Below are 16,466 nucleotides of genomic sequence, written 5' to 3' on the forward strand. Positions count from 1 at the left end.
ATATTCTATTAATATTATACTTTTCTTGGCTCACAGTTAGCATACCATATTAGAAGTTAAGTAAATTTATTTTTTCCATTTTCCTCTTCATAAAACAGTTATTATTTATATTCTTCATAAATGCTCCAGTTTCCTGAAGCTTTGTCTAGTTAATTATTCAGCCATTATTCTTTTTTAATGAAGCTGATCTGATTCTGTAACTCTGCGGGAGTTCTCACTGAGTGCACAAGACCTGATACTTGTTTTTTGTTACAGAAGTAGTAATTTTGAAATTTGTTATCCACAACTTTTATTGTATTATGTCTAGGAGCAGAACCATGACGGAATGAATATTTAAATGCTTGTGGAATGTCAAAATTTCAAATGTTATCTTAAATCACTAATTATTCTGCCATTTTTCGTACTATTAAAAACAATAAATATATATTAAATTTACCAAAATATTTTCTAAATCATTACCACTGATATAAATTATAAGAGCCATATTAAATTATTAAATAAAATAGAACTATCAAAATTTGCCAAGTAAATCAAATTCTTTTTGGACCCAAAAAAGAAGTTAAGAAAAAGAGAAAGGGTTAATTCTGGGCTATTTATATTTCATAGAACTCAAAATATTACCTGGAATTTTACTCCTTGCTTCAAAAAATCCAAAATCTTTATTTTCCATCATATCAACCACCTCACGAGCTCCCCAGTCAAACATGTTACCGGCAAGTATTGAGGTAACAAGTTCAATATGTCTTTGGACAGTATCCATTTTATCCAATTCTACCAATCGTTCCCCAAGCAATGACAATGCACATTCATTTTCAACCTGTTTTTGCTGAAAAATAAATGGAAGAAATATTATTTTAATAGTATTTTGTTCACATTTTAATGTTTATGATATTTTAATTTGTTTATTTTTATATCACCGTTTCAGTAAAATGTTCTATTGATTACATGTCCTACTTATGTTTTCACTCTCCCATGTTACTAGTTACAAACAGATTTTAATAAAAATTCTAATAAAAGGAAATTTTATTAGTGGTATTAATCTGAATATGGATAATTAAGTTTTATTTGTTTTAAATTCCATTATGGTTCCTTAAATCTTATATACAAAAAAAATGAAAAATACCCTTAAAACTAAAATTTTTATTCATTACACTGAAATAAAATATTTTACAACAGAAAATAAATTGAACAACTTAGAGTAAGATCAGCATGAGTAATATGAGGGCCAATCAATAATTAAGCAAAGTAACATTTTTTGTGAAGGAAATGCTTAATGCAGGCAAATGAAACTTTAGTGTTAGTCGGCAACCTTGCAAAGAGTATTAGCAGCTGTTCGATTAATATTTATGTAAATATAACCTCTTAAGTCTTAGTTACAATGGCATGTCTACTCGAAGGAAGTACTTTTGAAGAACAGCGTTCTGTGATCTGATTTTTACTTTTAGAAGTGTACAACTGTCAGAAATATTTTAATCTGATGAACAAACAATTGTGAATTTTTATATGCTGGTGGAAAAGTTTAAAAGTGGCTGCAAAAGTGTGACTGACGAGCACTGTTCCAGACATCCAGTAACAATGTCGACCTCAGTGTTAGATTCTCGTACTGATTCCCTTATCCAAGAAGAACGACGATTTACAGTTGAACAATTGCTGAAAAGTGTCGAGTAAGTGTTGGCATAACTCATGCCAAAATTCAAAACAAATTGAACTACTGTAACACTTGCGTGAGGTGGGTTCCCAGAGAACTTATCAAAGCCAAGAGATTTCGCATTTGTACTAAATTCAAAAATCATTTCATTAACAAAGGTGGTGCATTTTTGGACAGGATAAATCTGTGATGAAACCTGGATACATAGTTTCAAGCCAGAGTCCAAGCATCAATGCATGTAGTGGAAACACCTTGAATCGCCTGTCCGTAAGAAATTCAAAATGCAACCACTGGTGGTAAGGTCATGTTAACCACCTTTTGGAGTGTCCATGGTCAATTTTCTGTATTTGGTGGAACAATGCACTATCAAGAGCCTATACTACTGAACAGCCATGATTGAGAACAAAGTCAATCCTGAGTTGAAGAGGAAATGTTTGGGATGGCAGAGGAAAAGTGTGCTTCTTCTTCAAACAACGCTCAACTTCATACGGTACAACTGATGCTGGAAACTATTGGCAAAGTGGGTTGGGAGCTCCTACCTCATCCTCCTTACAGCCCTGACCTTGCCCCTTCAGATTTTTATTTGTCTGGTTCGATGAAAGAAGCTTCATGTGGCATCAAGTTCAACAACAACAAAGAGGTAAAGAAAAAAGTACAAAACTGGCTTCGAGATCAAGGTAAAGAATTTTTTGTTGAGGGGGATAAGAAGACTCATAAAAAGATCGGGCAGGTGCAGAGAAGTTGGTGGGAATTACATAGAAAAGTAGACAAAAAAAATTGTATTTATTTAATAAACCACTTTTGCTGTACAGTGATTTGTCTGTTTAATTATTGAATGACCCTCGTATGTTCAAGAATATTCTGATGAAAGAACTTCCAAAAGATATTGTAGTATATTATACAGCTGCAAGCTGTTCAAAAAAAGCAATCATATATATTGGGAAATCTGTACATCACATCGTCTTACACCAGCATATTCCATTGTGGTTTTATAAATATTTGAAAAAAAATTAAATTTTGCATGTTAATAATGCAAGTTGTATGGAGTACAACATTTTTTTAGATAATTGCTTTGCAATTGTAGGCAACTTTAAAAAATTACTTTTAAAAAAAATCAGTATTTGGTTTTAACAGCTTCACATTACCAACTGCCATGTTAGAATTATGGCTTATATGGATTTCATATCTGATAAAATATTAAGTGTTTAGAACATGTACAAACAAACTGTAACAACAATAAGTACATATTCGAGGCATATTCATAAAGTAAGGGCCATTTGATCGTTAAAAAAATTAACTAGTGAGAAAAGGTTTTTACTTACAGGTTTAGTTTACTACATATCTACTTCACTTATCCACATAATTGCTATTCAGTTCTTTTCGTAATGCTGCACCAATTTCTTTAACCCCTCTGCATTAAAGTTCACCGCCTGGGAATTGAACCAGTTGACAACGGCGGTCTAAAGTTCCTCACTGTTTTCAAACCGTTGTTCACCAAGCCACTTTTTCAAATGCAAGAAGTAATCGCTATGTGCAAGGTCGGGACTATATGGAGGGTGGTCAAAAAGTTCCCAGTGAAAATCTTGAATCTTCTTGGTTAAGGCAGCGGGGTGAGGACATGCATTGTCGTGAAGGAGCATTACGCCAGACGACATTTTCCTGCGTCTTCGATTTTAGATTGCATGTCTTAGTTTGGTGAGCATTTCATAGTGTACGTCAGCTGTAATTGTTGATCCACGTTCCATGAAATCAACAAAAATGAGGCCCTTTTTGTCCCAAAAAATGGTAGCCAGCATTTTTCAACTTGAGAAAGGAGATTGCTTAAACTTTTTCGGTTTTGGGGAACTTGAATGGTGCCACTGTATTGACTTGTTTTGATTCTGTGTTAGTGTAGGAGGATATCCACATCTCATTGCCCATAAAAATGTGGGAAAACAAATCATCTCCATCTAGTTGATAGCGGTCCAAAAATGCTCATCCATTCCATATTCTTTGCTCTTTGTGTTGGTCAGTGAGCACTTTCAGTTCCCACCTTGCACACAATTTGTGATATCCGAGCTTTTCTATGATAGTCATGTAGATAGAAGTGCATCCAACATGCGGAAATTCATTAGCCAGAGTACTAATTGTCAATCACCAATCACATCACAGTTTTTGGTTCAATTGTTCAACGATTTCATCGTTCTGAATACTGGGCCTACCACTCCACTCTTCGTCATGCATGTTTCTGTGGTCATTTTTAAAGTCTCTACACCATTGTTTCAATCCTTCCTTCACTCATTATTGTAGGTCCACACACTAGACACAACTCCTGATGAATTTCAGCAGCTGAAGATCCTTTTGCACACAAAAATTAAATCACAGTGTGAACTTCACAACTGGCGAGAGAGAAGATTGTCGCAGACATTGTGATCTGCATTCACTTGTAGGAAAATGACTACTGGATCAAAACAAAAACTGCAGTGGCTTTGTAAATAGCTGGTAGATGGCCCTGCAGGTGTTAGCAGATCTGAACACCCACTAATATTTAAGCCGATGACTCTTACTTTATGAATATGCCTCGTACTTAGAAATAATTTATAGTGTACCCAAGGAATTATTAAAACCACTCTAAGGGAGTTTACTTTTTATTATTTGTAAATTATAACACACACACACACACACATATATATATATATATATATATATAGATAAAAATCAAGAAAAAAAAACATGTTATTATAAACTTACAGTTAAATATGGGTCGGGAAAATCAAACTCTTTAAGGCAATGCTCAATTGTATCCAATAGACTACGAACAGTCAAATTTCCATAAGCACTGAAAAGTAAAATAAATAAGATGTTTATTAAAACATATTCTTAAATGTTCGGAAAATTAGTTCTAGGACCTGTAGTTAAATAGGGGCTCTAGCTCCTTGAGAGGCCCTGCAGAACCTACGATATTATTTTAGATAGGGTAAAATAATAACGGCAGAGGCCAAATTTAATAAACAAGTTCTCACAGATTACCAAAACTGAAGAACATTGTACAGTATTTCACAGTATACAAAAAAAAATAGTTTTCATGAAAACTAAATTTTTAATTTATCGATTACATTCATTTAAAAAACTTATCAATCATTAAAAAAATCTGATGTGGACAGTACATGACTTCCTTGTATGCTTATTAAATTACATATACAAATATCTTTTAAATGAAAAGTACATAAAATTTTATTTCATTAATAACTTATGAAGAAGCATAGCTTTTAAACTAAGTTTAGAAGAATCAATGAACAAGCACCATTACAAAGTGTCTCCATAAGAGAAGAAATGCCATTACAAAACACTAAGCCATTTTCTTCAGAAAAAAAGTCTTTAATTCAGAATGACGATTACGTTAAGTACATATCTTTGTATTCTTTTGAAGAAGATTTTATCCTTTTAGCCAGGAAGTAACCATTTCAAACTGTTTTTTGGATAACTTTAAATCTTGTGTGAGATCATTAAGATTTTCTTGAGTCAGCAAACAATGTTCAGATGAGAATCTGTTTCTTTTTCTTCCTTACTTCCATCAGACTCTGATCCTGTATGTTAAGCAGAAACAACAGGCAGAAGAGTGATCTTTGGGTTCCCTCCAAATGATAGGGATAGCAAATGGCATGTGGCATTTCTCCATGCAGTGAGAAGCCTAGAACACGATAAGCAACATATATGTTATGCCCAGGTCCTAGTTTGATCCCCGACTTTACACCCAAAATAAAGTTCAAAATATTTTTTACTAATGGAGTAAGGTTTTGCCTTTGGGACTTCAGCGTCACTTCACCACATACACAACAAAAATTGTTAGGATGATTTAAAAAAACTCCAGGCATTTTGTAACTAATGACTAATTAAAAGAAATAATGTTGTAAATACATAATACACAATAATTGAGACACACAAAGCGCTCACAATGATGGGTTTACTAGTTCACTACAATCTCACAACTGGCATCGTTCTGATGAATGTGTACTATACTAGTACATTAAATTAAAAAAAACATGTACATGTCTATACACATCAGAACTTTTTTTTTGTTTAATCTCTGGGTCCACCGTTAGGTATTGCTTCAGAGGATGAGATGAATGATTTATAATGTGTGTGAAAATAACATGCCTGACCAGGATTCGAACCCAGGACCTCTGGATGAAAGGCCGATGCGCTACCAATCATGCCATAGAGGCCGGCACACATCTGAGAACCTGTACAACAGTAGCAACATTACCCATTGAGATACCTCATTTGGTTCCACCATATTTACAATGCTCTAGGAGCTTTTACTTGACAATGGACAAAAAATGTTTTCAAATATTTAAAAAAATTAAAATAACAAAAAAACTATGGTGATGGAGAAATTCTGAATACATATTTGAAAACAGGATAAAAAACTGCATTAAGTATACTATACCTAATTGGCACTTGTGAGACAAAAATCATGTTGACCAGTGTTATTAATAAATCAATATATTTAAATTAAAAAAAAAGAAAAAAGAAAGATGTGTTGGATTTTAACCAATGTGCCTTCCTCTTGTAAGATCCAAATATTTCATTAATAAAAATTTTATTTGGCTATAACTCTGGAACCAATAAAAATAAGTACTACTTATGATGTATCATTGAAAAGCTCTCAATGAGGGCTTATTACTGCAGTTAAGAAAAAGTCCAAAATCCAATTTTTTTGTATTTGGGCTTTTTTGAACACTTTTGGTCCAATTGATTGCAATCAAAACAGGATATCATGCAATCAATAAGTAGATGTTATAACAGTTCTAAATCTGAAATTTCAACATCCTATGGCTAATTGTTTTTGAGTTATGCAAAGATACATATCCCCTATGTACAGACATCACGCCAATACTAGTCAAAATGGATTTAGGGATGGTCAAAATGGATATTTCCGGTGAAATCTGAAATTTTTCGTGATCACAATACTTCCTCCTTTACTATATACAAGGATGTAAAACAAGAAACAATTCTTAAAATCATTATAAATACACAATTTAATTAAATAAATATTTTGGCAACAAACTTAATAGAACCATTAAAAAAGAAATGAAACCTAGTAAATTTTTTACAAATCAGATAATATTATACTATTAAATAATATTATATTATTATATATTACAAAGAAATATTGCCTGCAAAATTACCTAATTTTTATACCAGATAATCTCTATATTGGCCTTAATAAATTTAATACCTGTCATTCAACTTTATAATTAATTATAAAAAAAAAAATACTTTGTAAAAGAAATAGCTTTTTCGTTAAAAACAGAAATTTTATTATTCTCCGAAATACTTATATATAAAAAAGTTATTTTATTGTTGTAAAATAGTGATAGTAATATTGTTGTAAAATAAAATATTTTGGGGAAAAATTTTCAACTTAGGTAAATTTTTGTATATATTTTGATAAATTTTTAATGGATAAGAGATGTTGTTTTCTAATGAATATATATATTTGTGTATATAACTCAACTTGATCCACCCGAGTACAGAAAGTTATAAATACAATAATTATTAATACAGAGGTCATATGGGTCTTGAAAAGATAGATTTTAGAAAAATTACACATATATAGTATGTTCTTACAATGGTTGATGCTGAAGATGATGTAAACGAGTAACATATTTATCCCGGAACAACTGAGCACGTTCTTGGGCAGTTTTACTATGTGGCTGACTAGCTATTGCATGACCCACAAATTTATCAACCGATTCTTCAAAACACTGCAACCAATACTCCCTACATGATATAACAAAATACATTTTAAAGAAAAAATAATAAAATTTAACAATACATGAATAAAAATGTCATATGTGGAATTTTTCTTTATACAATGAGGACTACTCCAAAACTGACTTATAGTCAGCTGTTGAAAATAAACTGGTTAGCTTATCAGTAAAAATGGATTACATATAGTACCTAGCAGCAATCTAACCACACACACTCACTTTTTTTTCCGGGACTGCTGTTAGGTATTGCTTCAGAGGATGACATTGGATGACAAATTTATAGCTTGTGAAATGCCATGCCTGACCAGGATTCAAACTTGGGTCCTCTGGATGAAAGGCAGAGATGCTACCACTCGCACCATGGAGGCCAGGCAAACACACTCATCTGCTACTCATTTTATTCACGGCTGGTAAAGAAGTAGTTGATAAAATATATTGTTGTTCCTTCCATCAACTAACAGGAACATGATCTAAATTTTTGCGAGCAGAATGATATATCTTGCTTCCACGATTAAACGTTAATGAGATGAATTAAGAGACCTATGAGAAATTGATTTTGAAATTTAGAGAAAGGAGTACAAAGGGAAAAGAAAAATAATGGTTATAATTATGACTAATAAACTCCTTCAAAAGGATAAAACAAATTCTTCATGATAAATGCTCTTTCACATTTCTATTCTTTTAAATGAATTTTCAAAAAAATTGAAATGACTCATAAAAGAATCATGGCAAAACATACTAGGTTATCATAAAGTTCTGTGTATGCTGGTACCAAAGCAAGTAATTAATAATAACTTCAAAGAATGGATAAACATTATGACAAAAAGAAAGATGAATATCTTGCACACATTGGTCAAGTTTATAAATTTAGAGACTAAGGAACATTCCAAACAATTAATATTCATTCCTTCAAAAAATAAATTTTAAAAATGCAAGTAAACGTATGAGGTTAAAAGATTTAAATGGCTTCATTTTTGTGCCTTGAAACTTTTCTGTCACAAAAAATGAAAAATATGAAATACGTGTGAAACAGCAAAAAAACTCCAAACTTCTGCTTTGGAAAACTAACAGTCAAAGATGATCATAAAGGGGAGAAATTCTTTTGCATTATGAAGGGTTTACGTAACAAAAAGATGTCAGAAGATGTTTTATCTTCCTATTTATTGCAGATCCTGGACATCAATCCCTTACTGCTGGATCTTTCTACTTATCTGACAGTTATAAATTTATTTTTACTTTAATTTTAAGATTGATGGAGTATGAGACTGTTCTGATCCTTTGTAGATAATGTTTGTGAAAAGTATTTATTTGTGCTATTCCTTGGGATTAGCAAGATATTTGCATCTTTCTCCTGATGCAATTCCTCTTCAGTCCATCTACTGAATGCCTTTCGTTCTAGCAGGAATCTGCCTGATGGGGGCCCTAGTTATATGAGTGGGAGAGTCCAGTGTACTCCCTTTGTGGCTTCGTGGAGGGAATCACATATGCTGTATGTAAGCAGTAGACTGATTAGTTATTGTAAGATGATGGAAAGAAAGGGGTTTACTTGAGCACCTCTAGTGTTTTATTCTATTTTCTTACTACCTTCTGCCTGGGCTTAATTTCAAGTAACTACCATCTCTTCATTAAAATTAAAATATGACTGGTGACCTGGAATATTGAAACCAATGAATAAATAATGAACAGGGTTAATAAATTATAGGATATCCTGAAGGCAGAGTTCTTTGACAAAGTCTGTGAAAGCCAATGTCACAGCATGATAAATGCTTGGATGATCATTATAAAGAGAAATAATTTAACTATTACTTGTAGCTACAAGTACATAAAAAAGAAATTTTACACAGAATTTATTATCTTAATATTTTTATCAGCTAATCAAAAATCAATTATGAAATAGCCCTCATAGTCCTGACTGGTTTTATAAATTTTCTGTTACATTTTCTTAGTAAACTCGAACATTTTTAATAAGAATTGGAACTACATATTAATTAATGATTTTCTATAGATCACTTTATATGTATGATACAAAAAAAATGAAATCATAGTTATATAAATTGTAAATTTTTTTTTGGTTGGGTGGTTAAAGGCGTTTTGAGTAAATATTTCATAATCTGTTTTCTGTAAATTTAATATTCCCTGTCAGTTTTTCATGATAGTAATACTAAAGATTAAAAAATAAAGTTTGGTTATTTTCTGAACAGATCTCATATAAAAATTATTAATTAATAATCTTTTTTTTATTTTAATATACAATTATTTAGTTTCAGACATAAAATGGGAACATAGAACAATTTTAGCTCTCAAATTAATTTTAGATGGCAGGTTGAAGTAAAGTAAAGGTTTGGACATGGCATTTTTAGATCATAAAAAATCATTTACTAGTATCTAATAAAACAGAATACTTATGGTTTAAAAAAAAAAAATCAAAATACAGCAAGAAAAATTAGTTCTAATTTTTGCAAGAATGAAGTGGCTGTAATAAAAGTTTTTCTTACCAAATTGGAACAGTCTGTTATGCTTATTGGTTTCACAACAGAAAGTACGTTAATTAATTGAAATTACACTAATTTAAATTATCTCTCCCAGATTTACTTATGACTGTAATATGTGTAAATCACCAGAGGTATAAATAAACAATAAAGTTACTTTCTCTGATAGTAATGATATTCACTGTATAGCCAACCTGTACAATTAACAGAGAGAAAGTATTACTTGTACGACTGAATATCATCTGTACTTTGTTGGACTTCCATGCAAATATGAAACAGTGGTGTATTCAGATAAATGAAGATGCAACAGGAAACACTTCACTCCTCTTTTCCCCCTAACAAGCCTACAGGTATTTTCTTCAGATTGGCTGTCAATAGATTTGACTTTAACTCATATCAGGTCGCCTACAATATTTACATTATGACACTTATTGTAATTGTTAATGATATTTAGAACTGCTCAAATTGTGAGTACAGTATGATTGTAATTATATTCGTGTCGATATGTTATTATTTTATGACCATGTTTGCTAATCATGAGTATGTTATCTTTTAATTTTCTCTTTAGCCTCTGTCGACAGACATTTGTAAACACATAACTTTATTACATTCATTTATTCAAAATGGTCAAAATACAATAACAATGACTACAAAATAACACTTTATATCTTGTATAGTAAATATAGATTGCAACTTTTTAACAAAAATATTAAAAACAATTAAAATAAATCACCTAGCTTCCTGGTCAGCATTTAAATCAACTGTATCTGGTATGTAATTAGCAGGATCAGATAAAAGAGGGCAGAATGCGAGTAAAGATTCTAATCGATCCATTTCTAACTGATCAACAGGTACTCTTGAATCAAAAAGAACAGCTGTTTGTACAGTACTATGCAAACCAGAACTACCAGCATAATTTTCCAACCAAGAATATTTTTCATCATCTGTACAGAAAAAAGATTCATGGAAGATTTAAAGAATTAACCAATTAATACATAAGTACTATATTTAAAAAATAGTGTGCAAAACACCTGAAAGATAAAATTATCTGACAGATCTCAAAAATAATATCCACATGATATTTTTTCATTACAAAAATAAATAATAAAAGATCAAAACATTAACATTTTGAAGACTAACCCATCATTAATTAAACACTAATTGCTAAAAAGGTAACATGACACAGAAAATTTTAAATAAAATTTATTATGCTCCTATTTCTGGTAGGCCAGTCATCAAAATTTGTGATTATCATATTACGTTACAAGCAAAAGTGACAAATTTATTACCCCATCACATTTAGGATAAGAAATAATAGTCATGAAATTAATAAGTTGTAAAACAACAAAAATAATCAGTCAAAATCAATCTCACTAATAAACAATTCTTTTTTCATTCATAAGATTCTTTTATAATTCATAAGAATTATTGCATAATTTTCATATTTATTCATTTGAATAAAATTTCAATAATTGATAATTATAGACTGAGATATGTTTTCAGTTCTGTTTAAAATTTTATAAATTTTCACATTATCATGGCACTAATGTTAATTTACTATATATTTCTAATAAAATTTTTAAAAACTGAATTTTTTCATATCATGTTTAACATGAAAATTACAGTCATGTAATGACAGAACTGTTATCTGAAAAAAAGTGTTATTGAAACAAAGAGGATTATTTTTTAATTCCTATAATTATTGGGCCCCCCTTGTATATCCATAATTGTTGATGTTTGGCAGTATATGGTATAAAAACAAAGCATGGTTTTCTTATGTTGAACTAGGTGTATATATAATATATATATATATATATATATATATATATATATATATGTATTAGTGGAGATCTGCCAATTGAAGCACAAACTTTAATGAACTGTGTGAGTCTATCACTGTGTGAGCTGGGTTTGAACTGAATGATTCGAATCAATCAAATGAATAATATTACAAAAAATAATAGAATTAAATTTGCATTAAATAAAATAATATTAAATAAATTTTAAAAAAAAATCTGTTTAACAATAATGGCCTTCCCATGGGGATTGCATGTAAGGCTAGAGTGGTGAAGTATGCGAGCTCTTTGTGGAAGGCTAGGCCAATCATAACCATCAACTGACAATAAACGGAGTACTCCAGGAGTGCTGTTTTGAGATGTGGAATGAGGTGATATTATAATATCTCTGCAAATAATTGTCTGATTTTCGAAATTCAAATTGGTTGTTTGTTAGCAGGTTAAAGGCTAACTTTTGTATGTTTCAAGTACATTCTTGAACTAACAGATCAGTTATTTGAAAATTTTATCAAAAAATGAATAATTATTTATTCAAATGAGTAAATAATAAATAATCCATTATGGTGCTGCATTTCTCATTTGGGCCACTACGTGGTGAGTCGCTAAATTCTCACGCTCCTTTCTTATAGCGAGCCACTCCCAAGATATTTTTTAGTAGAGGTCTTATTGAAATTGAAGACAGCATATCGTGGGCAATTCATAGTCAATGCCAAGCAAAAACTACTAAAGATAAATTTATGAAAATTTATATACATGTTCTGCTTACAATGTAACTGCACACTAAGAAAGGATTTTTGAAATTCCGAGTTTAAATGAGTAAAATGGAGTAACAATGAAATTTATTATTTTTTTAATTTCTTGGTAACAAATGAAGATAACAGTTTTTTTCCCCGTGTAAATGAATATCTAAAAACAAATTTCTAGATTTTTTAAAATTCCGAGTTTCAAGGGTTAAAATCGATTTTTGAATTTTTTTGAAATCTTGCTATTCTTTAATTTCAAGGTAATAAATGAAGAAATCACCCTGATTTTTGGCGAGTGTAATCTTCATGTGAATAAACCAATTTCTAGATTTTTTTAATTTGACCTTAAAAAGGGGTGAAGAAAGATAAAAAAAATTTGAACAACAATTATCCCAATCCTGACTATACTAAACAAGATACTCAGTATATTTGAGCTTGTAAAGTACTCTTCAGATTAATATTTAAAAACCATTTTCAGATTCTTTTGAATTTAGATTTTTTTAAAAGCGTGTGAAGGTCAACCAACACAGCCACTGCCACTGATACTGTATGTGTGCCTGGCTGCACTTGCCTCCTGTTAATTGACTAAAAAACATTAAATAAAAAGATTGACTACTATGGGAAACGCAAGTAATCATGTAGCACAGGCAAAGCTGCCATGGGGAGCTAGAATATATGTATGTATGTGTGTATATATATATATATGTTGAAAGTTTATAGATTGATATAATTAAAACTTAACACATTCTGTTAAACTGTATTTTTGATGAATGGAAAATTTATAATTAAATTCCTAATTTGCCTAGAATGAATTTCAAACATTTAATAGATAAATGAGAATTTTGTAGAACTGATAACAAAAGCACATAAAAAGACAATCATGACATTGTGTAGATCTCTAAATAACATTAACAGGTGTCAAAGCAGTATTAGTTGTGTCTTATCTTTGTTAGTTCTTGTAGACATCATACGGAAAATGATTATATATTTAAACATGTATCAGCAGATAGTCATGCATTCTAGCTGCATCATCCAAGGCTAGATTAAGTTAAATTTTTTGATTAATATTTTGCAAAGTCTCATCAGTTGATTTTTTTATAATGAAGGTAAGTCATTTACTAATAATTTTTATATAAAATTAAAAACATTTTCTACAATCTTAATAGTGTAACAATAATATTACAACTTTAAAAATATTATGTTATTAAGCAATTTGTTTAATCCATGGTTTTTCTAATCCTACATTACCTAACATCATTAGAGATCAGTAGAAGCTAAATATGATATGTAATGTAAATAGACAGAATGGTCCACACATAAATTTGATCCTAATGAAACTGAATTGGTACAATAAATACAAAAAGAAATTATTAAATTCCAGAATAATGTAAACTATATGAAGCTGTGGAATAAAGATAAATATATGGTACAAAGTTATAAAAACATAAACTTTAATCAAATCTTAAATGAATTAATACCTTAAATTTTAAAAACGTCGTGTTTTATTATTTTAAATATTCATTTTCAGCAACGTACCAGTGGACTCAAGAAGTACTTCACAACTTAAAAAGCATATAAACATTTATTGAGATTCAGTTGATATATCATTTCATACAAAAACACATCAAGTTTGTCACCCAATATTCACTTTGGTTTGACATGGCTTTCATTTGTAATATAACAAACATCCCTCCTGAAATTGATTTCATTCCAGACTGTAGCCAGCAAGTCGGGTGTTAGCTCTGCAGTTGTGGCGTTAATTCAAAGTTTTAGTTCTACAAAATCACCAGGCAAAGAAGGTAAACAAACTCAGTCTTTAATGAAACCCTACAAAGAAAAATCTAGCGGGGTCAAATCTGGTAAGCAAAGTAGCCATGGAACTGGACCTTCACATCCAATCCACCAACCTGGGAATCAAGTATCAAGAAAGTCTTGGACTTCCAGGCTGTATTGAGGTAGTGCCCTGTCTTGCTGATAGTATAATGACATCCATCTTGGTTATCACTGTCTAACTGAGGAAGAAGAAAATTTTGAAGGATGTCCAGATAGCGATACCATTTACAATTGACTCTTGGAAGAAAAACAATCTTTTGTTTGCTTAGGGCACAAAAATATTGACCTTAGGGTTATCACAAATGTGCCACAAAGTTTCAGGAGGGTTTTTGCTACTCCATATATGGCAGTTACGGGTGTTCACCTTGCCATTGATGTGAGACATTGACTGTAGCCGAGCAACTTTGTCATCAACTGTAATGTGTTGAACCGTGATTAGGTTTATATGACTTCAAGTGCAATCGTTTACATAATACGCACCAAACAGTCGTTTGTGGATTACCAATCTCATGTGACGCACATTAAGTTGATTTCTTTAGACTGTGTGCAAAGCTTTTGCTGAGTTATTCCACAGCAGCTTCAGGGATCTGTAGGTGTCCTGGTGATTTTATATGTTTTACAGAACAACCTGTCTCAATGAAGGTTTGGTGCTAAGAGTAAACTGTATGCCTACTAGGAGGCTCCCTACCATACTCTGGATGAAAATTATGTTGAACTGCAGTTGGTGATTGCACATCATGAAAGCAAAACACACGCAAGCATGTTCCACACCAGTAAATGTATCCAATTTTAACAACACTAGTTACAGCAGTGGTAGCCAAATTCGGTACTAATGAACCATGTGAGTAAACGTTTAATGTGTTTTGTCAAAACTACTGACAACACCCAAAACAGAAGAATAAAAGAAAGCCTTGTCTGAAAGAATAAAGGCTTACTGGCAAAAAAGAAAAGAAGCTAGAATGGCTAGGAATTAACTGATTTAACATAACCCTACAGTGCACGAGTCAGGAAGAAATGAACTATTATTTGAAGTAAAAATAATTTTTTCATCACTGGTATATAATAAAAGACTTAAGATCGCTTGCATGTTCTCATTCACATTTCAATCTAAAGAATGATTTTGTCTCTTCCCATACCAGTTAAATGAAATTAATCCAGAATTCTTAATAACAGTTAATCATGCATGCAATTTTAGAATTTATCCTTATGAAATTGAATGCTATCTATTTGCAATAAGATTTATATAAATAAAATAACAAATTTCTATTAACTAATAATTCAGCTAAGGATTTATCTAAACAAATCAGAAACTATACGTGCTGATCTTTTTCAAGAAATTTTTTTTTAAAACTCAGTTGTGTGAAAGTTATGCAATAAATAAAAAAATTCCTTTAAATTTTTAGGCTTGTTTATATAATGCTGAACCCTAAATTAAAGTTTGTCTCTCTTAAAGATTCTACTGCACAATCCCACTGAGTTGGTTAGCAGGGGTGGGGGGGTGGTTAAAAGGAAAAACACAAACAGAGCACAAACTGTAAAGAGGAATAACTACATTAATAATTACTTTATAAAATATTCAATGGAAACGAGGTAGCAATTTTCTACCAGCAACGCACCACATTCTTCAGCGCCTTTAAGGAATGCACCAATTGCACCGAGATAACCTTCATGACGAAGAAATAATGATTGTACTGTGCCTTTAGACCAATAATTTATTGCAAATGATACCGTATACATACTGAGTGGATGATTTCTAAGAAAATAACCACCAAAATATACCTGAAATAGAATAATAAAAATTATAAATATTAATGAAAATTTTGATAAAATTTCTGTCATCTAAAATTACATTAAATTGAATAACCATAGAACAAGATATATTTTAACATTTAAATTATTGTAGGAGATAGAGGTATGGAAAATAATTTATTTCAGTTTTTAATTGATGAGGTAGAGGGGCTGGATGAAACTTACCTTTAAATATATTATTAAATTTCATAAAACTCTTAATCACTACATATCATAAAACATGTAATTTAAAAATTATAAAACTGAGTAAAACAACAAACACAAAAAAAATTAAAAGTATATAACAAATGCTAAGCAGTCATTACTGCTAAGCAGTTATTAGTATTTCTATTTCTGTACTGAAAACTTTTTTTTGCATCTTCCAAGTTCAGTAGCTCTATCATTTATTATGT

At 30.8% G+C, this 16,466-nt stretch overlaps 1 protein-coding gene across 3 annotated transcripts in view; it reads right to left on the reverse strand.

Moving 5' to 3' along the window:
* The window catches only part of LOC142332868 (4'-phosphopantetheine phosphatase-like), a 54,147-nt gene that overhangs the window by 10,975 nt on the left and 26,706 nt on the right, over positions 1-16,466 (reverse strand). For all 3 annotated transcript variants that reach the window (XM_075379546.1, XM_075379545.1, XM_075379547.1), the window contains exons 8-12: positions 15,882-16,044; positions 10,627-10,837; positions 7,262-7,414; positions 4,379-4,466; positions 622-826 (exon numbers count right to left, since the gene is read on the reverse strand). In XM_075379546.1, the coding sequence (XP_075235661.1) occupies positions 622-826; positions 4,379-4,466; positions 7,262-7,414; positions 10,627-10,837; positions 15,882-16,044 (820 nt within the window). The remainder of the gene's footprint in view (positions 1-621; positions 827-4,378; positions 4,467-7,261; positions 7,415-10,626; positions 10,838-15,881; positions 16,045-16,466) is intronic.

Source organism: Lycorma delicatula, chromosome 12 (genome assembly GCF_047948215.1).
Source record: "Lycorma delicatula isolate Av1 chromosome 12, ASM4794821v1, whole genome shotgun sequence".
NCBI classification, from domain to species: Eukaryota; Metazoa; Arthropoda; class Insecta; order Hemiptera; family Fulgoridae; genus Lycorma; species Lycorma delicatula.